This window comes from Protobothrops mucrosquamatus, unplaced genomic scaffold, assembly GCF_001527695.2.
Source record: "Protobothrops mucrosquamatus isolate PMUCROS unplaced genomic scaffold, P.Mucros_1.0 scaffold1991, whole genome shotgun sequence".
Taxonomy (NCBI): domain Eukaryota; kingdom Metazoa; phylum Chordata; class Lepidosauria; order Squamata; family Viperidae; genus Protobothrops; species Protobothrops mucrosquamatus.
The window spans coordinates 50,470-78,152 of NW_015388107.1; the positions used below are offsets into that span (position 1 = coordinate 50,470).

The 27,683-nt window shown below is 41.5% G+C and overlaps 1 protein-coding gene across 1 annotated transcript in view; it reads right to left on the reverse strand.

Annotated features, from left to right (window-relative positions):
- The window catches only part of PLEKHM1 (pleckstrin homology and RUN domain containing M1), a 25,850-nt gene extending 3,792 nt beyond the window's left edge, over positions 1–22,058 (reverse strand). Inside the window, exons 1-10 of the mRNA XM_029285646.1 lie at positions 21,969–22,058; positions 18,681–18,922; positions 17,386–18,024; positions 16,168–16,520; positions 13,554–13,736; positions 12,462–13,382; positions 10,737–10,882; positions 7,249–7,442; positions 6,231–6,294; positions 3,188–3,345 (exon numbers count right to left, since the gene is read on the reverse strand). Of these exons, the coding sequence (XP_029141479.1) occupies positions 3,188–3,345; positions 6,231–6,294; positions 7,249–7,442; positions 10,737–10,882; positions 12,462–13,382; positions 13,554–13,736; positions 16,168–16,520; positions 17,386–18,024; positions 18,681–18,922; positions 21,969–22,058 (2,990 nt within the window). The remainder of the gene's footprint in view (positions 1–3,187; positions 3,346–6,230; positions 6,295–7,248; positions 7,443–10,736; positions 10,883–12,461; positions 13,383–13,553; positions 13,737–16,167; positions 16,521–17,385; positions 18,025–18,680; positions 18,923–21,968) is intronic.
- Between the last annotated feature and the right edge of the window lie 5,625 nt (positions 22,059–27,683).

Here is a 27,683-nt window from a genome sequence, read left to right on the forward strand (position 1 = left end):
GTTCCACAGATTCACCTGGTTGCAAACAGGCTCTGTAAAGTTTTCTTGACAATTGCACTATATTGCATGCAGAAACATTCACGTGCACAGCTCTCAACTTCAGCCAAATTTCCTTTGCAGTCTTTAGATTTGCAACATTTAGAAATTGTTCATCATCTAAATTCAAGATGAGATAAGCCATGGCTTGATCATGGCTTTTATGATCAGTAGCTGCAAACACTTGTGGGGGATTTTCTACAATATACCACAGCTCTTTTGCTTTCAGCAAACATTCCATTTTTGCTGCCCAGATAATGTAATTCTTTTGCCCTAAACGAGGCACAGAGCTTTCCTTAAATTCCATTGCAGCCATTCTGCTAATTCTGCCTTGTTCTTATACTTCTAAACACAGGCAATTTATTCCAGCTTTAAATTACAATGCAGTCCTTAGTAAGCTCTGGGCCCATAACCTGTTAGAGAATTTTAATTTTCTCTGTTGGTAAAAATAAATCAGAAGCTCTCACAGTTGACTGCATTTAGCTGATTCAAATAAACTCTTTATATTCATATAAAAATATTTACAGTACCATATATTCTTCTTCATAGCAACATAGCATAAATGAAGACTTCTTACAGCAGAGACAGACCTGAAACCTGAAACTGAAACCCAGCTTCTAACTCAATAACCTTTTTGCACAGACTCAGTAGCACTTTCTTCACATTGGCTGACTGAGTTACTACATGACTCTTCCTGCTCATGAATATTCCAACAAGTTAGTTACTTGAGAAGGTCATATTAGAGCTCAACAGCCAAGTTGGAATTGTAGTCCAATAGACTGGAAGGTATTAGATATTCTCATTCTGTATTATTGGCTTCAAAGGCCAGCCTCCCTCTTATAATAGCTTTACATTTCAAGTACGAAAGTGGAATCACAAATAAAGTCAGTGTGTTCCTTCTACCAGTTCTCCTTAATTGAACTCTTGAAACAACTTTCCACTCAGAGATTCCAATTCTGTAAGAAAACATGGTTTTTCTCCCTTGGTACTCAGGTATCATTTCACGGGAGAGAACATCTATTGCACATATGGTCCCAGTTGCTGTCCCAATCGTTACCAGGTCAAAAGGAACAAGGGGGAAGGTATAGAAAGAAGTCCTGGACAGCTGGTGAAAGGGCAAAAAGAAGAGTCTAGGGCTGCAGAGAGTCTGCCAAACCTTTGGGTATGCTATTGAAATCTCCAGATTTATTAAATTGCATTTTTAATATCACTTAAGGGGAATATGTAGCTAGAGATTCACCAAATTACTTAAAATTCATTTCAATTACATTAGATGTGGAAATGAAATGTGATGAAATTTAATTTTGGTTAGTTTGGGGAGTACAACCCCAGAGAAATATGCACCCTCATGGATTAGATTAGGTCAGTATTTTTCAAACTTGGCAACTTTATGATGTGTGGACATCAACTCCTAGAATTTCCCAGCCAATATGCTGGGAGCTGAAGTACACATACTTTAAAGTTGGCACATTTGAAAAAAAAACTGTTCGATGGTTAAGTAATTTTACTAGCTATTAGGCAACTTTAAAGCTAATTAACAGGTAGAGAGAAAAAATTAGATAGTTACATAGCTGCCTCTTTCTTCACACTTAGGCTTACACATTGCTTTACCTTTTTGCCTCTTGGAACTCTCCCTCTGCCTGACAGCTAAGAAGGGATTTTGAGATTACTCCCTGTATCTAAGCTATGTTTATTAAAATAACAGATCATCACTGCCTATCACTCCAGAAGGGTACCTCAAATGATAAATAGCATTGGTTGACTCTGCTGGCCACTGAGTGTGGGTGAGTGTGAATGTGCCTCTGGCTGAGGAGGTGTGCATGAGAAAATTATCCCCAGCTACCAGCTAGACAGGGTGACGATTAAGGAAGTGACTATTGCTGTGCTGCTGCCAGAATCAAAAAACTCCCCAGAGGCTTCCAAGAACATCCTGTTTCATAGGTAAATTGTCTGGCTCAGGCAGCAGGAAGTAAGTTTGTCTGAGCTTGGAGGCACTCTTCCTGCTCTAATACATAGACAAAGGGAAAAATTGACATGTGTGTCATTGCATTGTTATAGTTTTGGGGGATGAGCAATTATATCTAAAGGCTACTCAAAGATGGATCTGATGAATGAAATCTTTTTTAGGATTTTGACTGCCTCATGGAAAGTGGATCTCTATGGCACTGAGATCTGCCTTCCCCAACCTCTGGAGGCTCTCTTGATGTGCTTTGTTACTGCATACATAATCTTCACCTAGTGGGCCAAAAACTTGCCAAGCTGGGGAAAGATGTCCTACAGTCACAGATCTGGAAAAAACATGGTGGGCTAAGGCTATTATTTTAATTTTTTCTATCCTCTCAGTAATCTCTCAGTCAAAGGGCCTGACCCCCGACTTGAAGAAATAAATGTTTTCTAAGAAGGACATTTATATGTTTATAAGCATTCTGTTACTTATCATTATGATAAGGATTTAAGGATTTCATTAACATTCAATTAATTATTTTGACTCTTACCTGATCTAGTTCTGACTATGCTATGTAAATGAATGAAAGGATGGACTTATTTATTTATTCATTTACAAATATATACTGTATGCCCAACCCACCTGGAAATGCCATTCTGGTCAGCTTATTAAAAAGAAAGAAAGAAGAAAGAACCAAAATAAAACTACAATGAACAACAATAATAGGTAATAGGCAACTTGGCTAACATTTGTACCCTCTTCTGGTGGGAACTTACACACCTTGGTCCAATGCTTGGGGAAATGACCATGTTTTTAAATTTTTCCTAAAGGCCAGCAGGATCCGGGCCAACTTAGCATCCTTTGGGTGTGTGTGTGTGTGTGTGTGTGTGGGGAGGGTAAGATCATCCCAAGGCACTGCTACTGAGAAGGAATGCAATCTAGCTCCTATCAGATGGCACTACTTCAAAGAGGGGACCCCAAGTCTGCCTATCATATTAGAGCAAAGTGGGACAGGCAGCTGTCTTTAGGGACTGTCATGGGCCGCTGTCCTAAGGGAGAGATAGTGCCACAAATAACCCAGTTTCCTGATGTGCTATCACAGCGAGTTTCAAGATATGGTCAATATATACTGGAGAACTCAATTTTATTTTAGTTTCTTTAAAATGTGTATTCAGTTCTAGAGGAAAGGACATGTGTAAAACTTACCTGCTGGTTGTATCAAATTCAAAGGGAAAGATGATGTCATTCTTGTTGCATATTTGGCAGATGAAGCCCCTCTGAGTACAAAGATCACAGCTATACACATGGTGAGAGGCAAATTGGATCAGCGACTGAAGAAAAGTTTCAAATATACCATCTGCTATCTAAGAGGAGAGAAGGGCCATGAGCAGTTGGTGAGGAGCAGGGAAACCACTTCTACTTCTGCTTTCACAGGAATTCTCAAAATTCACGTGTCATTCAGCAAAAAATGGCCAAGGCCCTTATGATGCCAGTCTGATTTAAAACATCTGAAGGCATGAAACAACTGGTTTTGGCTGGTCCATGTCAAAATCAGAATAGGTTGTGTTTTATATGTTTTGGCTTATGCATGAATTTAAACCAGCTTGCTTTCTAATATACTGTGCATGGCGTGTCTAGGTAGAAGTAGTTCAGAGGAGGTTAGGTAAGGATTATGGAATGGATACAGGCAGCAGCTGATGGCTGGCAGGGAAGTGATGGTGTTGAGAAGATCGGGGCGTGGGTGGCAAGATATGCCATGGTAGAATAAGAAACAGATGGAGAAATAAGTTACATTAGCAAAGATAGCCAAGATGAGGGAGGTAAGGGAAAGCACATGAAGGATCATGGGGGAGGATAGTAGGAGTGGGTCAAAATGGTACAACTCGCTGTGGCCATGTTGCCCCGGCCAAGTTGCTGTGGGACAACTCGCATAGGAAACTCACCTTGGGATAGTTCCATATGGGATAACTCAATGCCTTGCTTCGGTTTGGCAAGCCCTCCAGGTTTTTTTGCATGGAAAAGGAGACTTAAGGAATTTGGTCCTCCTTTTCATGGAGGTCCCCAGCCCCATGGGCATTTTGCCCCTGGAGAGCAGTTGTCGAAATCCCAGGGCTATGTCTGCCTTGGAATCCTTGCCCCTGCCCTACCAGATCACCCGGAGAGCCCTGGCCATGCTGAGGCTGTGGGAAAGGACCAAACCTTCTTCTCCTCCGCTGTAAGTCTTGATCCAGGGGGACCCCCATCTTCCTCCGCTGTGATCTGGCTTGGAGAGGTGATGCCAGAGATGACAAACTACTGCTGCCGTCAGTAGCTAAATGGGAAAATTAATCAAGGATCGAGCCCTCTAGCGAGCGTTCCCCAGAAATTGCACTTCACACACCCCAGCCAGCTATGCTGCCCTCACTCCCTGCTGGCGCCAGATGGATTTCATCAGTTGATCCCCCAAGTTACCTCACAGAATTGGCAGAGCAATGCCTTCTTTTTCAGCTGGGCAAGGAGTATCTGGATGGACAGAGTTGGACTTGGGGGGGTGCAGATCCATCCCCTCCTGGTCTCCTTTTCTGCTTGTAGCTGGGAGTTCCGCAGGCTCTGGGGAAGGGAGATCCAGTGTCGGCAGGGAGCAAGGACAGCGTAGCCAGGTGGGCAAAGCTCAATGTCCAGGGAGTGCTTGGCCAGGACGCAATTCTTGATTAATTTACCCATGTAGACAGTGGTGGCAGCTTATCGGCTCTGGCATCACCTCTCTGAGCCAGATTGCAGTGGGGGAAGATGGGGTAACCCTGGATCCAGGGATTGACCTACTCAGAGTGGAGGAGGAGGTTCAATGCTTTCCCATAGCCTCAGCATGGCCAGGGCTCTCTGGGTGATCTGATAGGGCATAGACAAGGGGGGTTCCAAGGTTGGGATGGCCTCTGGGTCTTGATATCCCCCTCCAGATGCACAATGCCCCCAGGGCTGGGGGCTTCCATGAAAAGGAGGACTAAATTCTCCAAGCCTCTTTTCCATGCAAAGAAACCGGGAAGGCTTGCCAGGTAGAAGCAAGGCGTTGAGTTATCCCACGTGGAATTGTCCCACAACAAATTGTCCCGCAGTGAGTTGGCTGTAGTGACATGGCCACGGCGAATTGTCCTAGACCTGGAATGGGGAGATTAGTGGGACATGCGGAACTTGGACACTGCCAGAAGCATCAGGGAAGGCAGGCTAGGGAAGGTGCTGGAAAGATGAGAGGGGTTGAGGGTATGCGACATACTATACAGAAAATTAACGAAGGAAAAAAAGGAGTGAATGCACCCTTCTTGCCCTGTAAAAAGAATTTCGCATCCCTTCAGATTTTATTTCATCCAAACCCTCCAAATGGTTTGGGGGGCGGTGCAGTGGCTCAGTGGTTACGACACTGGGCTTTTCGGCAGGAAAGCTGACAATCCAGGTTCAAGACCCGAGTGCCATGTCATGGGGTGAGCCCCCATGCTCGCCCCAGTTCCTTGCCAACCTAGTAGTTCGAAAGCATGCAAATGTGAGTAAATAGGTTCACATTTGGTGGGAAGGTAACAGCGCTCTGTGATGTCATGCTAGTCACAAGACTGCGGCAAGATCTTCGGACAGTGCTAGTTTAACGGCTAGAAACAGAAACGAACAGTGTCCCCTATAGTGGGCAACAACTAGTGGAATAAAATCTACAGGAACTCCTAAAACCCCTCAAACAACTAAAAAAAAATACTCTGGGTTTTCTTTTTGCTGAACTGAAGCTGATCCAAAATGGCTTGGCAGAACTTCTAGAACACAGCAAATTGTTCTAAAATTGTAACAACTTAGATTTTCCATTTTGTGCATACAGTATTTATTTTTAAAACCATTTCAGCAGCTGTTAATGCAGATCCAGTGCAGGTAACAAAAAATTTGCAACATACAGTACTAGGGAAAAAATTGGTAAGCAGAAGCAAATGGGCAAGAGAATTCCTGGAGAGCTCAGCTGTCTATCTGAGCTGCTATACTCTTCAGAGAGGACTAAGTTATGAGAGGAAAAGATTGCATCTGAACATGCACAGACCAGCTCTGAAAAGTTTCTTGCTTCCTGCTCTACACTGAGTGATGCAACAATTCATGGTGTGTCAAATAATTTGTAGGGAAGACTGCTAGGCTGTGATTTGGGGGAATCCAGCTTAGAGGATGAAGGAATGGGTAATATTTTCTTGAACTGAAATTCCACCTGCCTCTAGATTGAAACATTTCTTTTTTCCAGATCTCCTACCTGCCTCAGGTCAGCCACACTGTATTTATGGGGACATTCCAGGAGATAGTGCCGGTGGTCAAGCCTTCAAAGAACAACATCATTAGTATATTAAAATTTGTTCTCCACAGTATCCCAGGAGTTTTATACAACATAAAATAAAACCTCTTGCTCCATTTCTCGCTCTTGTGTTCCATTTTTGCACACAAGCTGATCTCTTTAGGCTTTTTCCTTCATTCTGCTTTTATTGTGTGCCTCTCCTCCCAATCCTTGCTTTCATCAAGCCGTTGTGTCACAAGATACTTTTTACTTGACCCATATTTCTTGATTTCAGGTAAACCGACTTCTTACACCATTGCTCTATGCCTGTGCTGATTTCTCTTCATTTCCCAGAGATCACAGGAAACACACTGATGGTACTCAGGGCCAAATTGGATACCAATACATTGAGATTTTTTCTTTAATTTTCTAGCCACATTTTTTCTGCAATGAGAATGCACACTTTACACATATCAATTACTCAGGTTTGGGACAACCAGACCCAACAATACCCCTAGGAGTCTTCTGTGTCATCCAATACAAGCCCCTATCCTCTTGACTTGAAGAGATGGAAACAATCTATCTCTCCTTTTCTCTCTCTCTTGCAATGCTTCTGGAATCCATTTGGGACCAGACCACTTTTCAGACAGAAAGAGAGAGAGAAAGGGATAGCTGAAGACTAGAATTCTGCTATGTCCAAAACAGCCAACACGGAAACAAAAGTATTCCACTGCTCTTGCATGTGGGATGAGGATGGCAATAAGCTTGGGAACGTGTACATAAAAGACTTCTGTGGAGGCAGCTGTGTGTATCTGATGGATGAAAGTGGTGCAAAAGGCATCTGTAAGTGATTGTGGTATCCATATCCACATACAATCTCTGACTGAATAGCCAGCAGCATTTGGAAACAGAATGCTTGCCTATCCTTGTGTTGGAAGGCTGGAGTCAATTCAGATTAATATACTGATTTGGAGAAGGGCCTCTTACGCCTCTGACTCACCTCTTACTGATCTCCTTCAGGGCGCCACTGCGACAAAGGACAAGGTAATCACCCAGTAGCTTCAGCTGCTCACGATTCTGAAAAATCTGTCTCATTTGCTCTACGTGGTCATAGAGGGTTTCATTCACCAGCTTCAGGTCAATCAAGGGTTGATTTTGAATTTTGGCTAGGAATTTCAGAGCCTGGCAACAAATCTGACAGAGACAACAAGATGAGAATGTTCTGTAAAAGCCCCTGAGTGACATCTAGGAAAGCCATGCAAAAGAATATTATACGTTATAAAAAGGAATCCAGATAGTGCAATTCTCAAAGGCTCACATTCTAGTAAGTACCTTCTTATAATCTGAACTGGGCGTTTGTTTTCTTTAATTAATTAATTAATTAATTTGCTGCCCATCTCGCTGTGGGACTACTCCAGACAGTTTATAATAATAAAAAGGAAGAGAAATGAAAGTAGCTGAGTTTGTGTTCTGAGAACTGAGATTGTATCTTGAGAAAATTATACTTTTTCTGTTTACTGAGCTTGGCCATAGGGAATATATATATATATATATATATATATGGTACAAAATAAAAATGCGAACACCAGGAGAATATAAGACAATTAAAAGTTTAGTAAAAACCTTAAAAACTTTTAAAAGCATACAAAAAGCATACAATCATAGGGGCCAAGCTTTCGTCGCTTGGCCCCTATGATTGTATGCTTTTAAAAGTTTTTAAGGTTTTTACTAAACTTTTAATTGTCTTATATTCTCCTGGTGTTCGCATTTTTATTTTGTACCATGGATATTCCCAGGAGTCATTTGTCTGTCTTATATATATATAAAACAGTAGCAGTTCACAAATTGAAAAATCCTAATCAGAATGCTACCTTGCCCATAGATTTCATGCTTTATGGTCCCTTATTATTCAAGGACACTTTTCCCTGCAGAAAGAAATTGTGCACAAATTGACAAGGAGGCATTAGCAATAGTAGCTGGAATTTAAAAAATCCACGATTTCCTTTATGGTCGCCCATTTATGGTCTTTACAGACCACAAGCCTCTTCTAGGTCTGTTTACTGCAGACAAGCAAACCCCTCAGATCCTTTCCCCTAGGATGCTGAGGTGGTCAATTTTTATGACAACCTACAATTACAGGCTAGTCCATAAGCCTGGCAAGGAAATGGGCCATGCTGATGCGCTCAGCAGGCTGCCCCTGCCTAAATCAGAGCCAGACTCTGCACCCGCTGCACGTATCCTGACAATCCAGGATCTGCCAGAGTCTCCCCTTCACGCTGGGGATGTGGCTACTGAAACAGCCACTGACAAAACACTCAGTCGTATTTTGAACTGGGTGCTGAGGTGGTGGCCTGAAGCCAGTCCTGGGACAGAATTTCACAGCTTCATCAGAAGACAAGATGAGCTATCAGCTTACAAGGGCTGCCTTCTATGGGGAAGTCGGGTTATAGTCCCACACAAATTAAGAGCAAGGATCTTAGAATCTCTGCATGAGGGACATCCTGGAATAGTCAGGATGAAGGCACTCACGAGAAGCTACCTGTAGTGGCCAGGGTTGGATAAGGATATAGAGGCTCAAGTAAAAGGATGCCAGGTTTGCCAGCAGACCAGACCTGAAATGTCTCAAGCCCCAGTACATCTCTGGGAGACCATGCAAACTCCCTGGTCTAGAATTCATATAGACTTTGCAGGACCTTTCCAAGGACAGGTGTTCCTCATTGTAGTGGACAGTTACTCTAAATGGCTTGAGGTAGCACCTGTCCCTACTATGACTACTGCCAGGACCATCCAGGAGCTGTGCAGAATCTTTGCCATGCATGGCTTGCCTGATGTGATTGTGTCCGATAATGGGGCACAATTCACTGCTGCTGAGTTTCAGTCCTTCTTACGGACTAACATGATTACACATGCTACCTCTGCCCCTTTTCACCCGGCTTCTAATGGTCAAGCAGAACGTATGATCAGGACAACCAAGGAAGCGCTAAAAAGAATAACGACTGGTGATTGGCATCATTGGCAGGCAGACTTTTTGCTCTGCCAACACACAACTCCATGCACTTCAACTGAGATGGGGACGCCGGCTAACCATAAAGCTGGACCGTCTCCATCCGGACCGGGCAGCTGCGGAAATAGCACAACCCAAGCCCCCCGCAGAATCTGCAAATCGGTGACAAAGTTTGGGCGAGGAACTATGGTCAAGGGGCACCATGGGTGGTAGCTGTGGTTTGTAAGGTGTCGGGGCCACAGTCGTATGAGGTGGCCCTGGAAGATGGTTGTGTGGTTCGGTGCCACATCGACCAATTGCGACAGCAGCAGGCTAATCAAACCCTGACCGCTGACAGTGAGGAGAGCTGGGGGGTGCCAGGTGACTGCAACACATCTGAGTCCCCTGATTCTTGTGAGACTCACAGGGAGAGGCAAGGTGACTTATCCATGTCCGAGTCACCACAAACTTCAGAGACTATGTCAACAGAAAGGGATTTGTTGACGGACTTGTTTCCCAGACTGTCAGTGGGTGATGCGTGCACCAGTCTACCCAGCCAGGACATTCCGAGAGGCACCGGTCTACCCAGCCAGAACGTCCAGGAAGGCACCGGTCTACCCGAAGCGAGCGGCTCTAGGAACCCTGATATACCCAGCTCATCAAAGGGGCTGGTAGACCAGGAGCCTCCAATGGCGCTACAATGATTGGGGCGGGCGCGAAACCCTCCTGCCTCCTTACAAGACTATATACATTATCGTGATATGTGATTACCTAGAGGGAAGGGGTGTTGTGTATTGAACCATTTTATAATGGCAGTTATAAAGCAGTTAAATGATTATGTTTAAACAAGTCTCTAACCATTTGTGTATTGTAACAAGCCAGCACTTTAAGTGGCAAATAGTGCTTTAAATTCATTGGCTGCCGCCTCGTGGCAGTCCAATATAAATAGAAGCCAAGCAGCTGTTAGAGTCGCTTCTGTGTTGATTCAAATAAAGAGTTGTTACTTAACCTTCCGTCTGCTCAATGCCTCACCGATCCCAGTATACAACAGAATATATATTTAAAAAAACAGTAGCAGCTCACAAATTGAAAAATCCTAATCAGAATACTACCTTGCTCATAGATTTCATACTTTATGGTCCCTGACATCTTAAGCTAAATCAGTGTTTCTCAACCTTAACGAATTTAAAATGTGTATACTCTGGTTTCCCAAATTCCCCAGCCAGCACTGGGGAATCCACTTGTTAAGGAGGAGAAACACTCAGAGAGACGGAGGTCAAATTTTGCTAATCTGCTTTTTAAAACCTGCACCTATCTGAGCTAACTTGCAATGCAGGTAGGACACAAAGGAAGGAGATCCTTACAGATACTCTCAAGCTTCTCTCTTTCATAATGAAAATGATAGTCATTTTGTGACTATAGTTATGCAGCTGGGATTTAAAAGAGACAATTTCACAAACAGAGCTTATATACTCTATGTCTCCTCCCACCATAACTGGGCATACCGGATATCTGGAAAGATCCCAGTTATGAATTAGACGTGAAGGTATCACAGACTCTTCATCTTGGTGGCAATTGTCACAGAAATAGAGGCCAGTGAATGAACACAGCTTAGGCTTCACAAAGTAAAAGCCAATCTGCCTGGAGCAGCCTGGAAAGGAAAGACAAAATGTTAGGGATATCTTAAATTGCCAGAATCTGACTCCTGGTTACTGGAGAAGCTTTTGCATTTAAACAGCCTATTCCCCAATTGCTGTCTCCAAAGAAGTCAGTTTTCCGTTCCCACAATCCATTTGCTGACTAGGCCACTGCCTATAATAACAGGAAGATATTAGAGTTGAACCAAAGTTGACAAATCAGCTATTGCTCAGCCTTAGTCTCTAGATCTGTGTTTCTCAAGTATGGATGTGCCTGTGTGTGTAATATGTGTACACACACACACATACACACACACACACACACACGCCTCCTGCCTTTATTACACATCAATATATTTTTATCTATTGCTCTTTATTTTTAACAGAAAGAAAGGCCAAGGCCAAACTGTTTTAGAACAGAACTATTTGTTATTCTGATTTTAGTGGATAGAAATATAATAACTGTTCTACTCTGTGGCTGGAAAGAAAGATAGATCTCTTCAGAAATCAGGAAATGTGGCCTGATCTTTGGCTTTATTATCAGATTTACTACGAAAGGTATAACCTTTAGCTTTCCTTTTGTTCACAAAATTATGTTAGGAGTAAAATGGATTCCCATATTTTCTGGCCAATAGAAATTCCTGCATTTCATTGTGAGAGGCTCATAGGCACTATCGTGTTTCTAGACTGAACTCTATACTGAAGGATTCTTGGACATTTTCCAGTTATCCAAATTGCAAAAACTGGATATTTTTTGAATAATTACAGATACAAGAGTAGCTCAATGTAAGCAAGGAAATTCATTATTCATTCATTCAAACAAACAGAGAGAAGTGCAGTCAAGTCAACAAGTAGATTAGTCTATGGTCTATTTAGAGATGACAATGATGATTATGAATTAGAGAACGATATCAGCAGCTGGCTTCACAAACTGCATTTGCTCATAAGACCTGCCTGTCACACATTGTCTGACCTTCCTGCATCTTTCTTCCTGTGTGCTTGCAACCTCTGAACAGTTAATAGACCAGCTTTTCACTGAGCCAGAGATGAATTTATGCTAATTAGAGATTCACAAACAAAATCACTTCCAATAATTTATGCATGCGCCTCTAAAATTTTTCAAGCTTTACTTTACCATCTTCTTGGGCAAATAGCCCTGAAAACAAAGTGTGGTTTTGGCATTCAAAATGAATCAATTACAAAAAAACAGAACAATCAGACATTTAAGGATTGCCCCCCCTCCCCTTCAGTTATTCCAGCTTAAGAATTTCTTGTTATTTCTATTAATTAAATTAATATTTAGTCATTAGAAGACTGAAGAGATCTAATAAAACAAAGGCTTATGGTAATTATGACTTGTTTAAGACTTACATATTTCAATGACTTACCACTACACAATTAATCTGAACTTATATTAACACTGTAATAACAATGACCACCAACATCTTGTGTTCTAAAATCACATTAAACTACAAATGAACACATGGAGAAGTAAAATCCTCAATCTTAGTTGTTTAATTGGAAGGGAAAATACATTATTTAAAAAAGGCTTGACATAAGTTATCTTTTTGCAAGCATCCCATACATGCCTACCTGCACATATGAAACTTTGGCAGTCCAGGCCTTTCTCCATGGGGATGGCAATCAGATACTGCAGCAAATATCCATTTTCCTTAACAGTATTCTTCAGGATTGCCTGTGAACTGCCATCCAGATGGCCTCCAAGTGTGAGGGCCTCCTCAGCCATTTCAAGGTAGGACATAAGCACCCGGCGGACCAGGTCTCGCCAATCAGTTGCCTCCTCTGTGTTCTCAGCTCTCAACTTCAGCACTGCTTTTGAAGTGATGATCTTGAAGAATGAAGGTCCACCCAAGCTCACATCTGGCAGGATATCTTGGATGGTCTCAATTCCAAAGCTGTTGCTCAGTATCTTTTTATCATTTCTGGCTTTGAAGCATTTCAAGGCTTCTAAGGACAGGGAGAACACCAAAGGGACCCATGCTTTCTCAACTTCCAAGTACAGGACAGATTCCTTGACTGCATCTAGCTCGGGTTTCAAGGCACATGACCAGTCCAACTCAGTTGGGCCAGTTCTACTGTACACCGAGAAGGAAGGCAAGTCACCAGGTGGTCCACCTCCGAAGAAATCCTCAGAATCCTCTGCAGCCTCAGGGCACTCTAGAGTTTCCCACCCTCCATCCTTCTGTAGCCTAAACTTTTTTAGGGCTTCATGCAGCCGGTCCAACCAGTCCTCTGCTTCATCCCGAGAGGAAGCCCGAAAACACAATCGTTTGTTGGAAAAGACCAGCTCAAAGCGCCCATCACTGTGAGCCCGTCCTAAGGACTCACATCTCAGCAGAGAATAGTTTTCTACACATACTCGCTCCTCACAGTCTACAAATAGCCGCAACTCTAGAGGTGAGAGCTCACAGAAAAACTCCTTCCAAATGCCCAGAGCTCCTCGACGTTCCAGAGTCCCCAATTTCAGCAGACCCCGAAATGGATTGGAAAGACCTACAAGTGGGACGAGAGAGGAATGCTTTATGCACTCTCTAGCACAAGTGACATTTCTGTAAAGCAGCAAAATGGATGATGCTTCCATTACTATAAATTCTTCTAACCGCCATAGAAATCTCTCCTCCCATTCCACTTCATCTTTCCTCCCTTAGTCAAAACACAAGTTACCTATTTCTCTCCGATGAACAACACTAAAGCCCTTCAGCTCCCTCCTAGGAGACAGTTTGAGTTTGCTGAGCTCTGCTGAGGATACAGAGAGCTTGCCTTGATCTGGGGCTCTCAATGGCATAGCAGGTTGGGTACTGGTAAGCCTCTCTAGTGAGGTACTGGGAGAACTGGAGAAGCTTTTTTCTGTTTCCTCAGGAGGAGAAGGAAGGTAAAAATCATCCTCAGTGATCCAGCTTCTTTTCTGTTGGGAAATAACAAAAGATAACATTTGTGCTATTACCCAAACAAGCTATTCTTCTGGCTCTGAGTTTACTGAATTCAAGCAGCTGGGCTGATGCGAGAAAATAATAAATTGTCCTTAGCAGGACAGCCTTCTCTTATGGCTGTCATGCACTTACTTTTGACATAGCTCAGATCTAATGGAGCCCAGGCCAAGATGGGAAGCAAGAATAAATGAAAAGGGCGGTGATTAAGAAATGTGGAAAGAATGGCAAGATAATTCTGAGCTTTACTAGATTCAAATAGAAATAAAATTCAAGTTCGATAGTAGCAATATTCTTTTGAGAGCTTTTTCTTGCAAGTGACCAGCAAAGCAGCCATCTTCTAATTGAGTATTATATTGAATGACTTGATCTGAGACCTTGCACTCTAACTACAGGTCATTATCATTACTGTCTTTGGTTGGACTGATCAGGTAAAAAAACATGATCCAAACGTACAATTTAAAGCACCAAGAAAAATGATCAACTAATTTAAACAACCTGATTTAAAAAATTCAGCCTGTGACAAATCAGATGTCAATGCTGTGACAGTTAAGAAATTGCAGCCATTTTACCTTTCACTTTACTTGTGCTTTTTCTGTTGCTTGGGATTCTCAGATGTAGAAGGGGTGGGTGGGAGGAATGCTTGAGCTTTTTAAGTTAGCCTAAACCAGGGGTAGGCAACCTTGGCTCTTTTATGACTTGTGGACTTCAACTCCCGGAATTCCTGAGCCAGCATAAAAGAGCCAAGGTTGCCTACCCCTGGCCTAAACAATTGCAGCTGGGTGAGCTTTAAGGTCAATTCTAGATAAAGTTTTGGAGGGCTGTAAAGTGGGGAGGATTTTAGATTAATTGGTGAATGTGATTTATGATGGCCTTTCTGGGGTGGGAATTGCAGCTTGTTACTTTGTAACAGAGGGAGGGAACTTTAGTCTTGGGTTCAACTATGTAAGTGCCGATACTTTGTTTCCTGAATAAAATGGTCTTTAAAAAAGAAATCCTTGCCTTGAAGTTCTTTTAATTGGTTTCATCTAACTGCTGGCTGAGGAATTCTGGGACTTGAAGTCCACAATTCTGGGACTTGAAGTCCACAAATCGTAAAGTTGTTGAGGTTGAGAAACACTATCGGAACCATGGCATCAGCATTTAATTTTTAAAATTCTATTAATTTTGAACAATTTAAACACATACATATATACACAGAAATAAAAGCAAACCTGAAATTTTGTTTTTTTCCCCTAAATTTTCATATTATCAGGAGTCATTTTTAGAGAAATTTGGAAATGGCTGGGAAAATATTAGACACTGTTTTACAAAGGTATTCCATAGTCTTTCTTCTGGATGTCAATGGACTAGATAGGTGATATTTGGGAAAAGTGATCTGGGAAAGGTGACATCACTTATTAAATATGACATACAGACTAGCTCAAAGCCAGGAATAAGGCACTGTAGCTAGAGGAAATGAAGCCAAGGACAGGAAGTTTCAGTGAAGTTGCAGGAAAAGCATTTCTGGAGCTGTAAAGGAACTTCTTGATCAACATCATACATTTGTTGTGAGGCCCATAGCTGTGAATGTGACAGGATTTGCTATTTCTCATCTTTATAAAAAAAGTGACAATAACAATATGATAATACTTTACATGTATGGTAAATCTGTACAGGTATAGCAAGTGTCTATTTGCATTTTAGTAGATTTATTTGTAGTTTTCTTTTTTATCTTGGATTTATGTTAATTTAATTACCTGATAGTGTTTGTTAATCATAGCTCAGTAAATACAAATTAAAAAAAATATGTAGGGAGTTCTCAGATCCCCAAACATTGAGTTAGTATTCCATGATAAACAACTGGCTCAACTTCCAGTGGGCTGCTTCAGGGAGATTCAATTTAAAAAAAAAATTAATGCTTTTGGGAGGGTACTGAAAATTAAGGTCTATTTGGCATGCCTCGTGTACAAATTTTGGCAACATAAATAGCCTTCCAGAACTTACTGAACTATGGTAGAAATACAAAGGATGGCCAAGGGCCACTTTATTATTTGAGGAGAGCCAAAAGCCTCATTAGACAAAGCAAGCCAGACAAGCCAGGATTTCTCTTTGCTATATTAAGCTTATTTTTAAAAAAACATCCTAAGCTTGTTCTAGAATTACACTAATTGAAGTTCCCCACTTCAAAACAATAGGGAACTAGACTGACTCTTTTGGCAGTTTTATTGCCAATTTTTGGCAATGAGGCTAGAAAGAGCTCCAGAAGCTACAAAAACACAACAGAACGAAACAAGTAATTCTTACAGGGCAGACCACTGGTGAGATTGGTGAAAGAAGCTGGTCTGTTCCTGGGAGGCTTCCTTCATAACCATTGACTTCATCGGTCCGGCTTTTAGCTCCTCTCTTGTTGCAATGAATTTGGGACACATCCACAGGTTCTTTGGTCACAATTATTGTGGTTAGCATAGAGGTCTGTTGGACACTGGTACTATTAACAGATTCTCCAGTCTTAGGTAAATTGGGAAGCTGTGAATTTATCATTATTGCAGGTAGCATGATGTCAACAGGGCCTTTTGCCAGTACAGTATGAGGAAGGTGCACAGTGCAGAAACTGGTGGCAGGGCAGGGGCACTCTGGTGGGGGAGACTGAGAGATGATGTGTGCTTCATGAACTCCTACAGATTCCAACTTTCTCTGTGTCCTGGTAAATTCTGCTAACACCCTAGAAAGAAATATAAAAATTTAAAACATTTGCAAGAGAGAGATCATCTCCAGTAATTCTATCTCTCAATGTACCACATGGAGTCCAAAGATAAGGTATCAAAGATGACTGAGGTTAGTCACATATTATTCAACGCATTCAATAACTGTTAACTTGCTCTTTCAAGCATAAAAATAAACTGTTTTAATACATGAATAGAATTGATACATTCTATACTATGTGTTAAGTTGGTCTAAAGGATTAGAACTAACAAGGTAAATATCCATTATACACAGCATTTTGAGAGTGAAGTTTCTAATTGCAGACAAAATATATAGGAAACTGGCCAAGAGTTCAAATTGCTCCTTAGTTGTGGATTTACTGAGTGAATCATCCAGACAAGACTACAGCTTTCTCAAGCTCTGAAAAGGGTGCCACTGTCAAACCTATAACTGATAAACTCTTATTGTCATATATAAACATTAAACATTTTCAATGTTTAAGTCTTTAGGTAATGTAACATGCGGTGAAAAAACCCACGAACTACTGATTATGCTTCTGTGATGTAACACAAATGCTGAAAAGAAAATCAGAACACTTGCATGAATGAAATGGAAAGTTTGTTTGACCAAGACAGCATCTCATATATGGTCAAAGAAAAATCGCAGAAACAGGACTAATGATAGGAGAAGCAACATTCTATTTTAGGCTTGGAAAAAAGGGAGAAAAGATATGCAGGTTGATTTCCCTTATTGACATGCCAACCACATTATTAAGAATCCAGGAATTATTATTTTAGTGTTATGCTGAATTCCACTAAAATTCTGATTTAATACTTGCAGAGTTAAAATATTGTGTGGTATATCACTTTCACTATCATACTCACTCTTGGAGGTCCTGGTCTAAGTCTGCTGTTGCTGTTGTCATCTCCACTTCAGAGTCATTGGAGATGGGCTCTTTCTCCTGAGCAGGGCTGTGAGTGCTGATAGAATTGGCTGGGAGAAGAATGTCAGAATCCAGGCTGGAAGAGAGCTGTGAGGAACCAGTTGTGCTGATGCTCAAGTTGGAAGCTGTGAGTTTATCTGCCTGTTCACTTTTAGGGGCAGGAAGGATGGCTGGGTGAGCTTCAACTTCATCAGAGCCAGAAGATTGTGAGAGAGAACTAAGTGACTCCTTTCTTTGAGGTTCCAGTCCCACAAGAGGGTCCAACAGTTCCCAGGCAGGGCAAAGGCCTGACAAGGATAAAGGTGTGATGGTCCACTCGTTCAATACTGCTGACTTATAGGAGAGGTCAAAGGCCAAAGAAGATAAGCCCTGCAAATAGCTGAGGAGAAATTCAACCTCCTCAGTATCCAGAAGCAGAGCAGATGAATGATAATATTCAAAGAGTTGAGACTTTTCATGAAGCAAGAGTTTTAGATAACACTCCATCAGGCCATCATTCAGAGCCAGCCTCAACCATGCACGACAACGCCCCACATCTGTATTGATGAAGATCAAGTTTTCCAGTTCAGAAATTATGTTTCTGAAAAAGGAGAAATAGCCAGGAAGGGGAAAACACAACATCCATTAAAAGGACAACTCCCAAAGGCAAGGGAAAGCAAGGTTATGACTGGTGGTAAAAGTTGGGTTTGATGCATTCTTGTCTGATGAAAACATCAGGAGGTAAAAAGATAAAGGAGACCCTGTGGATTTTACTCCGCTAATCATTGCCAACAATAGCGGGCATCCTTATCTCCATTTCAAGGGCTATTGAGCCAGTACTGTCAAAAAACGTTTCTGTGGTCTTGTGGCCAGCATGATGTCATGGAGTGCTGTTACCTTCCCACTGAAGTAGTACGTATTTATCTAAGCACATCTGCATGCTTTCAAATGGCTAGGGCGAGGATGGGAGCTCATTCTATCATGCAACGCTCATGTCTCAAACCTGTCTTTACTGAACTATGGCTGAAATACCATAGTTAACATCTTAACCTATGAACCATTTTGCTGCCACATCAAGAGGTAACTGAGACACATACAATTACAACATGGGGCTTTTTTATCTACTAAATCTATACAAGAAGAGACAAGTTCTCTAGCATTCTCTCTCTTGCATCATACTGTATACTCACCATGTAAATAAACATTGGACACTATTGTAACTTCCCAAATCAAAATTGTAGCATTTCTCAGTCTCACCTGTGTGTGACAGATTTTAGCAGAGTCCAAAACACTGGCTGAGGAAGGCGCCCTCCATGTTTTTTCCCTTTTGCTCCAATTTCTGCTTTGATGTGCTTAGTTTTCAAACCATGTACAAACACAGCCTCCAATACACAACAAAGAGTATTAGCATCTTGATCATCACTTGTTACAAGAGCATCAGAGGTCACATAATTTTTCTGAAGTGCCTTGATGGAGTTCACCAGCTGCTTCTTGATCAACTAAAGTAACATAAATACAAAGTTGCACCAACATTAAATAAAGCACCCCACTTCCAAATTACTATTAATACTATGCAAACACTGGCAGATCTCAATGGGCGAATATATTAGTAATGTCTAGGCAATGCAGTTCAAGAAAGATGCTAAACAAATAGAAAATATATGAAAAATAATAATGCAGCAAATAAACTAAGTCTTGTTTGAAACAGATCGTTTGTTTTAACATTGATGCAGCACAGGCTTGGAAACATTCAAAATTTTGGTCTCAGATAATAAAAATACTTTTAAAAAGTATTATATTATGAATTATCCCTTGAAGCAAAAGACAGGAGGCTGATTAAAGACATTTCAATAAGAGCCAGAATCCCTGGCTCTTATTATCTTAAGGTTGATGTAGCTTAAAAGCACTATTTCCAATATTTATACTTTCAAGTTATGCAAAACGCTTTACTTGGGTCTGACTTTTAAAATACCCCATTGAGCAATGTGTCTTAAGGAGCTTCTGCTTCTTTCCTAAGTTCCAGTACAATCCATAAATTTTCTGCTATTGGAAAATCAGTTACTTTTATTGACAGGCAAGAAATGAAAAAAAAAGTGGCAGGAGAGGGAAGATAAATTTTGTAATTGTACCTAATTTTTCCTGTTCACACTGTAACCTCATATTGAAGTTTTCCTCTGTCATAATCTTGAAGCCCAGGAACATAATAGTGTTGCACCAATAAAGGAGAATATTTGTAGCTCAGGGTTGGAATGAGGGGCCTTGGTGCTCTCTGAATTTAGTTGTTTTCTTTCGTTTCGTTTCATTACCCAAACTAGCTAACATTATCAATGCTAGTAAGGCTTTCGCTCAATTTATAGCAGCCCCGCTGAAACATCCCCTGGCCTCCTTTCTGGGTGACAGTGGCACGGAAAAGGCCTCCGATATCCGGATTGGGCCTTCGGAACCCCGCTGAAGCGTCCCCTTGTTTCATTTCCAGGTGTCGGAGGCCTTTTCTGGACTGCTGCCACGCAGAAAGGACGCCAGGGAACACTTCAGCGGGGCCCAATCCGGGCCTCAGAGGCCTTTTCTGGGCACTGTCACCCAGAAAGAAGGCCGAGGGATGCTTCAGCAGGGCTACGAAGGGCCTCGGAGGCCTTTTCTGGGCCACTGTCACCCAGAAAGGAGGCAGAGGGATCCTTCAGCAGGGCTTCGAAGGCCTGATCCAGGCCTCAGAGGCCTTTTCCGGGCCGCTACCACCCAGAAAGGATGTTGGGAGACACTTCATCATGGCTCCAAAGGTCTGATCTGGGCGTCGGAGGCTTTTCCCAAGCTGCTGCTGCCCGGAAATGACGCTGGGGGATGCTTCAGCGGGGCTCTGAAGGTCTGTTCTGCGCCTCGGAGGCCTCCTCCGGGCTTCTAAGGCCTAGTACAGAGGCCGGGAGGCGGCCACGTGTTTCTGGAGGTCCATTCTGGGGCTCAGAGGACTCCCTCTGTTCTTGCCGGGAGCAGAGAAAGAAATAGAGAGGCTGGAGAGGAGTCATATCTTCACAAGGGAAGTAACCCGGTGCAGCAAGATGGGGGGGAGCAATTGTGGGCCCCCAGAGAAGGGAGCATGAGGTATTTCAGTGGGTCCGGGGAGGCCTTTGGTGGTCAGAAGCACTAAGCCCCCCCCATGGCCTTCCCCACCCTGAAATACCTCATGTTCATTTAACGAGTCATGCATTCACCCATGCATTAAATTAGCGAATGTGTGGGCGAAAGCTGGGAGTGAATCGCATTCACAGTACGAGATTCATTACTACAAATCCTCGAGTTACGAAAGGAATGGACAGGCTCCGTTACATTTGTAACTTGAGGACTATCTGTACTATTCAAAAGAGACAATCAACAAGCCAAAAAAGGAACTAAAAGACCGAAACACCTCCCCACCAGCAATCAGCACCCAAATGAGCATAGGTTAACTCCAAGATTAACATCAGACCAACAATCAAGTAAAAAATACCTCAATCAAGGAACTGCAAACAAGCCAACAGTAAACAGCTCAACAAAAGAACCTCCAAGACCATCTCCCAGCAACACTGACAGGATAAGCCACTAGAATGAGAGCAAGCGCCACTCCTTATTAGCACAGATGTTATCTAGATGAAACCTCCGCAGAAAACAACCAAGCTCAGAAAGCACCAAGAACCCCTAATAATAGCGCTGTAAAAAGGTGGTTTAGATAATGAGGATGGGTTTTAGAGGAAAATAAATGAAGATACTAATTGGAACATAAGAAAATTAAAGAATAGTTACCAATTATCGATACCAATTTGTACCAATCATATTAATAAGTACCAATAATATAATGTTGAGCTTTGCTTTGAAAAATGGAAGGTGACCCAATGTGCTGTGTCAGAATAAATCCCAGACTGTATAATTGGCAGAAATAGTAGCCTGTTTTGATAGGGCAGAAAGGAATTATACTATAATTCCTTTCTGCCCTATCAAAAGAGGCTACTATTTCTGCCAATTATACATAATTCAGTTTTAGAGTTTTGTATAGTATACAGATAGTGCTCGACTTATGACCACATTTGAGCCCACAGTTTCTGTTGCTAAGCAATATTAGTTAAGTGAGTTGCACATCCTTCTACAATTTTTTTGCCATAGTTGTTAAGTGACTCAGTGTGTTTTTTTTAAAGCAAATCTGACTTCCCCCACAGATTTTGCTTGTCAGAAGCCAGCTGGGAAGGTTACAGTGATCATATGAACTCAGGACAACACAACTGTCATAAGGACATGCCAGTCGCCAAGCGCCCAAATCTTGATCATGTGACCATGGGGATGCTGCAATGGTTTTAAATGTGAAAACCATTCATTGGTCACATTTTCAGTACTATTGTAACTTTGAATGTTTACTTAACAAATGGTTGTAAGTTGAGAACTAACTATCCATAGAAATTATACCATTTCCATGTTAAACTCAGCTCTTTAATCGGACAACTTTCTTCCACCTACTGGATATGAGTCCCTACACCCAAAGCAGCCTTATTTCCAGATATCAGTTCAGGAATCTGTATTCACCTGCATAACTTCCTGTACTCGGCAGCCATTCCTAGTTGTGTGGTTGGAATGCATGTTTATCTTTGCTTCTGTCTCACACTTACATCGCATGATAACCTGAGGAAAAATAAACATAGAGTAGAATTTTTACCATAGCCCTACGTAAGCAAATCAGAATTGCTGATAAGTAGTCTAGGCTATCTGTCACTTTCCTACTTATTTACTCAAAAGTAGATATTGGTGAGTGAATATACATTTGAGTATGGATGGGGAGCGAACAGTTTGCAAGATCTTTCCAACTGTCCTTCCAGCAATTTTTCTTCCTCACGAACCCTACGAGTTAGGTTTGCTGAGTGGTGACAGAGGCATCTCTATTTGTGAGGAATATAAAAAGAAATATTTTCCATGATGGTAGTGACTAAAAACAACTGGCTTATTACTGACCGCTTCATTAGACAATCTTTTGGGTCTTCTTAATAAAGCCTTTAATGGTCAATAATAATTCCTCTCTCCCTTAAGAAGAACAAAAGAAACTGGCCTAAAAACATGCAGGTACCACAACATTATAAGCAGAACACAAGTTAGCCACGGAAACACATTTATGAAGCAACAATTCCAGGTGACTCAAGCAAATGCCTTATATAGCTTATCCCAAAATCCAACCAGTAATAAAATTGTTTCACCACCCCAAATTTCATCACTTGTCTAGATTTGGATATGTGTAAATATACTTCCAAAGACTTCCCCAAAGTTCCTGGGAACTTGATTCCCCACAATACTTAGCAAAGTGTTACATTTCTTATTATATTGCAATTCCCATCCTTCTTTCCCTCCGTTTATTTCATTTCCTCTGAAGCCCACTTACCAGTAACCACAGGTTCGCCCCAGGACATTAGCAACTCCTTTCTACCATAAAGCAAACACAAACTGATACAATTAATGCTCAAACACCATGTACTCCATTGAGGTGGATAGGTTGTCTGAATAGGGTCACGGAAGCTCAGGAGACCAAGGGCAAAAGCTGCATTGCTCCTCTGAAGTAGGGGTAGAATGGAGAAAATAAGCCCCTGGTTTTGAGGCTGATCTTGTCACAAGACTTCCTGAACTCTGAACACTGCAGTTTTAAAAGCAGAGCACAGCAACCACAGGGTGAATTTGTTTTAAACTCTGACCTCCTATTGATGGAGAGAACCTTCACCTCTTCATATTTGTACAGACTAGATTTCCTTCCATGGACAACAAAATTATAATGTAGCATAGTGGTCACATCTTTGGAACCTCACAAATCCAAATTAAAATCCTATCCTAGTTGAGTCACTGGTTGGGCTTTTAGGAGTATTCCCCCTCCCTTTTCCTAAAATATATTCACAGTAGAATTAACTGGTGATAGGTTGATTTTCCAGCATTACGGGGAAAAATGGGGCCATAGTCCAGTGGTAGAATGCTACTTTGCAATCAGAAATCTGAGTTCAATACTTAGCATCCCCAGTCATAATGCTATGAAAATCTCTGAATGAAACCTAGTGATTTTCTGCACAGATAGGCACCTTGGCAATTGCCAGATACTTTAAACTTCAACTCCTATCAAACCACTCAGCCCAGTCAATGGCAAAGGAATCTGGGAATCATTCATTCTAAATAGCAGGAACCACCCAGCCACACCTGGCTAGTATTAATCTACATAGACTATAGGCAGAAAGCAACACAATTTTTTCTTTATTATTCTCAAGAACTGAGTCTGGATACTTATAATTAGTATTATGTTATTATAAAGTGGCCAACATATGACCAGAATCTAGGGAAATCCATTTGGAAGAAAGGACATTGAATGCCCATAGATCTAAGTATGTGCATATGTTACTTGGAAGAAATGGCATTCAGTTACTCAGATAAGTTTCTGCAAACTCACAAAAACTAAGCAGAGTCAGACATGTTTAACACCGAGATGACAGACTAAGACAGGATATGAAAACTGAGGCAACATCCCAGAATAAAGCTCTGAGCTAGCCATCTCCAAACTGTTGCCAATAATGTGAATCCTGAGACTTCAATTTGAGAGAGACTATGTTTTAAGATTGAGATACAAAACACACAAACACACAAAAACTCTGTCCCGGAATACATAAGCAATAAGCAAACCAGCACCTTTCCTCCATTATTTCACAGATATTATCACACATAACAAGCTTGTTTTCAGGATGCACTTAGGTCCTATCTACACACTCCAGAAACATGTGGAAGCCTTCTTAAATGTTTACACATGAAAGGGATGAAAGCATATGCTGTTTGACACAAACACTTGGAATCTGTGAACTGCTGAATGTATTGACAAATCTAGAATTGCTTACTATTGTCTTGTGCTTCTCATAACAGAATTCTGAAAAACACCAGGCAAAGTGCCAGCATGAGCAATTCCAAGGCACTGTTGGAAATGTAAGCAGACATTGAAAGAAAAGGTATTGGGGAATGGGGAGGGGGAGCAGAAAGAATCTTGCTGAAGAGCTGTGTGGCACACCACAAAGCAGTGCAAGCTCTCACTATAATGGAGCCCCAGCTCTCTGGAACCAACACAATAGCAAATATATATTCTATCTCAATGGACACTAATAATAATGCTTGATGGGACTGGGTGGGAGACACAATGCCACCTGGCTCAATATCTGTCTATCTGAACAGTTACATTAAAACCAGTGCATGAGAGTATAAAGATGCTTACGCTTATCTGATATAACCCTCTGATTTAAAAGCAGAAACTTTCCAACTGGTATCATTTTTATCTTTAAAAATAAAATAGTCCAAATCATGACAGGCAAAACTGGATCCAAACGTACAAAGTGAATACAATCAGACCTGTAGATCTTGTACTGCAAGCATAGATTCTGGCATGATCGCTAGTCGTAGTCACACCATTCCACTTACCTTAATTTCACAGACTATAAAACAGCATTAGCTGTACCTACTAGTCATGTCTCAAAATTAGTACTTTGAAACAACAAAGATGGTCCAGTTCCTCCTCTTGTGGATCAGCTCTCTTTAAATGGGAGTAGATGATAGATACCAAGTCAGCATTTCGGGACAGAAAACTTTTAAACAATAAAGCCAAATCACTCAGTGACTAACTCAGATCCTGGAAATGTTTAAGCGTTATCTCCCAGGCATGATTGTATTGTTCCACATAACACGATGACAAAGCTTTTTCCCATCATCTGACTGAAGCTGCCTTCTTGCATTTTAAGTTGTGATTTAATATGCTGAAAGGTGAAGTTTATCAGATGTTGAGCTTGACCTTTATGATGATGGAGAAGAGTTTAAGAAATCTTTTCTTTTTCTTTTTAATCTATATTTTTATTTTATTCAAGACAAGGTTAAAATACAAAATAGAAAACCCCAAAGAAAAAATCCTACAGAAAACAAAAAACAAAAACAAAAAACAATCAAAACATTTTTAAAAGGTGCATCAAAACAACAATACATATAGACATATTATCCCCTCTAGTTGAATACTGATCTACTATACATTACTACATTAGCTCCCACCCTGTAATAAATCCATCCAGTCTCCCTCAATCTTCATAGAAGAAAGGAATTTGTCACTTCCCTTTTCAGTCAGAGACTGGATATTATAGCAGAAACATATAGACTTGAACTTTGGGACAATAGATGAAATCCATTTTGTTAATTCTCCAGCAGCAAAAATATCTCTTTGATCTTGAACTGGTTCAAAGTCCTTCTGTGTGTCTTCATCCAAAGTTCCATGCCCTAATATTTTTTGCAAAAAGATTATAGTCTCATCCAGTTTTTTAAAGAGAAATTCAGCTAAAGGCTGAATATTTCCTCACTCTCCTTTCTTAGTTTTCAGCCACTCTTCAGCTATTTTAATCTGTGAAACTTGACCAGGGAACAAGAACAGACAAAACATGTTTTCCTCTATATTTCAGTTATAAGAAGGTTATAAGAAAAAATCAATAAAAATAAATTCCAGATATTTTGCAAATTCAAAAAATACGGAATCTAGTGGTAAGAGTCTGAGAGCTCTTCACCCATGCAAATGTTGCCTTGCTTCCATACGGAAGGGACAGAGGTTATCTAGAATAATATATCAAAAAGTAAAAAGAGAAAAAGCAATTAGAATCCAACAAGGGGTTGAGATAAATCAGCATTCAACCACTAATCAACTTTTAAAGCAAAATAAAATAAATCCAAAAAGTGAAAGTTAATACTCAGGCATGAGTATTAGAAAATGAAACTGCTTCACTGGAAGATGTATATGCCAAGTGACTTCAATCGCTTCCAGAGGGAATTAGAATTTTTGGAAGTGAAATCAAAATATCGTTGGTAAATGGAAGAAGAAACCCTTACTGTGCAGCAGCCATCTTGAGAGGAAGTTGTAAGGTCCTACTTCAACTAATCCTCCCAAGAAAACAGAACTCTTGAAACAGGCATTGTTTCAAAAGGAACTTTTATTGAGAGGCAATGATAGCAAGAAAATAAAGCAAGATCTGATATTTTCCCACACAAAACATTATACCAAAGCATCCCATTCGAACCCCACCCCAACGGCCAAATGTCCGGTTTAATTTCATCCAATTCCCAGGTGTAAGATTGTTATGGGAACCAAGGTGATAAGCAGAGTTCCCAGGCGCAATCCTCTGGGTTTCGTTCATGACAAAAGACTGACAATGCTCCTCCAGCCACCGCAGCTCCTACTCTATGCTGGTAGAAGAGCTGAGCCCCCTTGGGGGTCTAGGATCCAGCCATGGGACCAGCTCTCCTTCTTGGACCTCTAGGCTGCTAAACTTCTGCCTCATCTGCTCCACTGATTGGCTGCCACACCTTGGCAAGTAGCGCTCCTTAGGTGCTGTCCAGTCTGAGGCTTCTCGCTCCCACCACTCCAGCTTTCTGCTCCATTCAGGCCGATGGTAGTACAACAAGAATTCGGCTTCAGCAGCTTTCCACAGCCCCTTTTGCCACTCCTCCAACTTGAGTCGGTTGAACACCACTGCTCCACCCATCCATTCTGGGGCCGGGGTTGGCTCCTTTTGTTCAATTTGCTCCTTGGGGCATGTCGAGGCCAGTCGAGTTACGAAGCTGCTTTCGGCCCCAGCCAGAGTCCCGCTGGTTGGGACCTGGCTCTAGCCGGCTGCTCCATTTCAGGCATCTTCTCCTGAGTCTTCACTACCCCTTTGAAGGCTACTAGAAGGGCGTAGTGGCTCAGGACCCCTTAATGAAATTGGAATTGTTTAGAGAGCTAGCTCAGTGTCAAAGTCCAGCTGAGAAGCCCAATGAAGCAAAACCCCAGAGACACTGCGTTCTCTAATGTATTAGGCATTAACAAACCAATAAGATAGAAAGGAAGCTAGCTCTGAGAATATGGCAGGAAACAGATAATTGAAAGAGTAAAACTCTCCCTCCCCTCTCTGACAGTTCGGGTCACATTGTCCAATTAATCTTTCAGCAATTTTTATGAGAAGAAACTTCAGTCTACTAAAACATCTCCTCAGCGGTTTTGGTTCTCACGTTGATAAGGAGCACCTATCGATCCCAAACTCTCCCTCCCCCCAGTAACTGTAAACAAGCCTAGAAACACAATGGCAGTCCTAAAGACAGTAGGGCTTGTAGCTTGATACCAACAACCCCAGAAGAAAAAACAGGAGGCATCTACAACAGGGCTTTTCAACTGGTAGTATGCATATCACCAATGGTACATTGGCACCTGGCAGGTACACGACCATCATA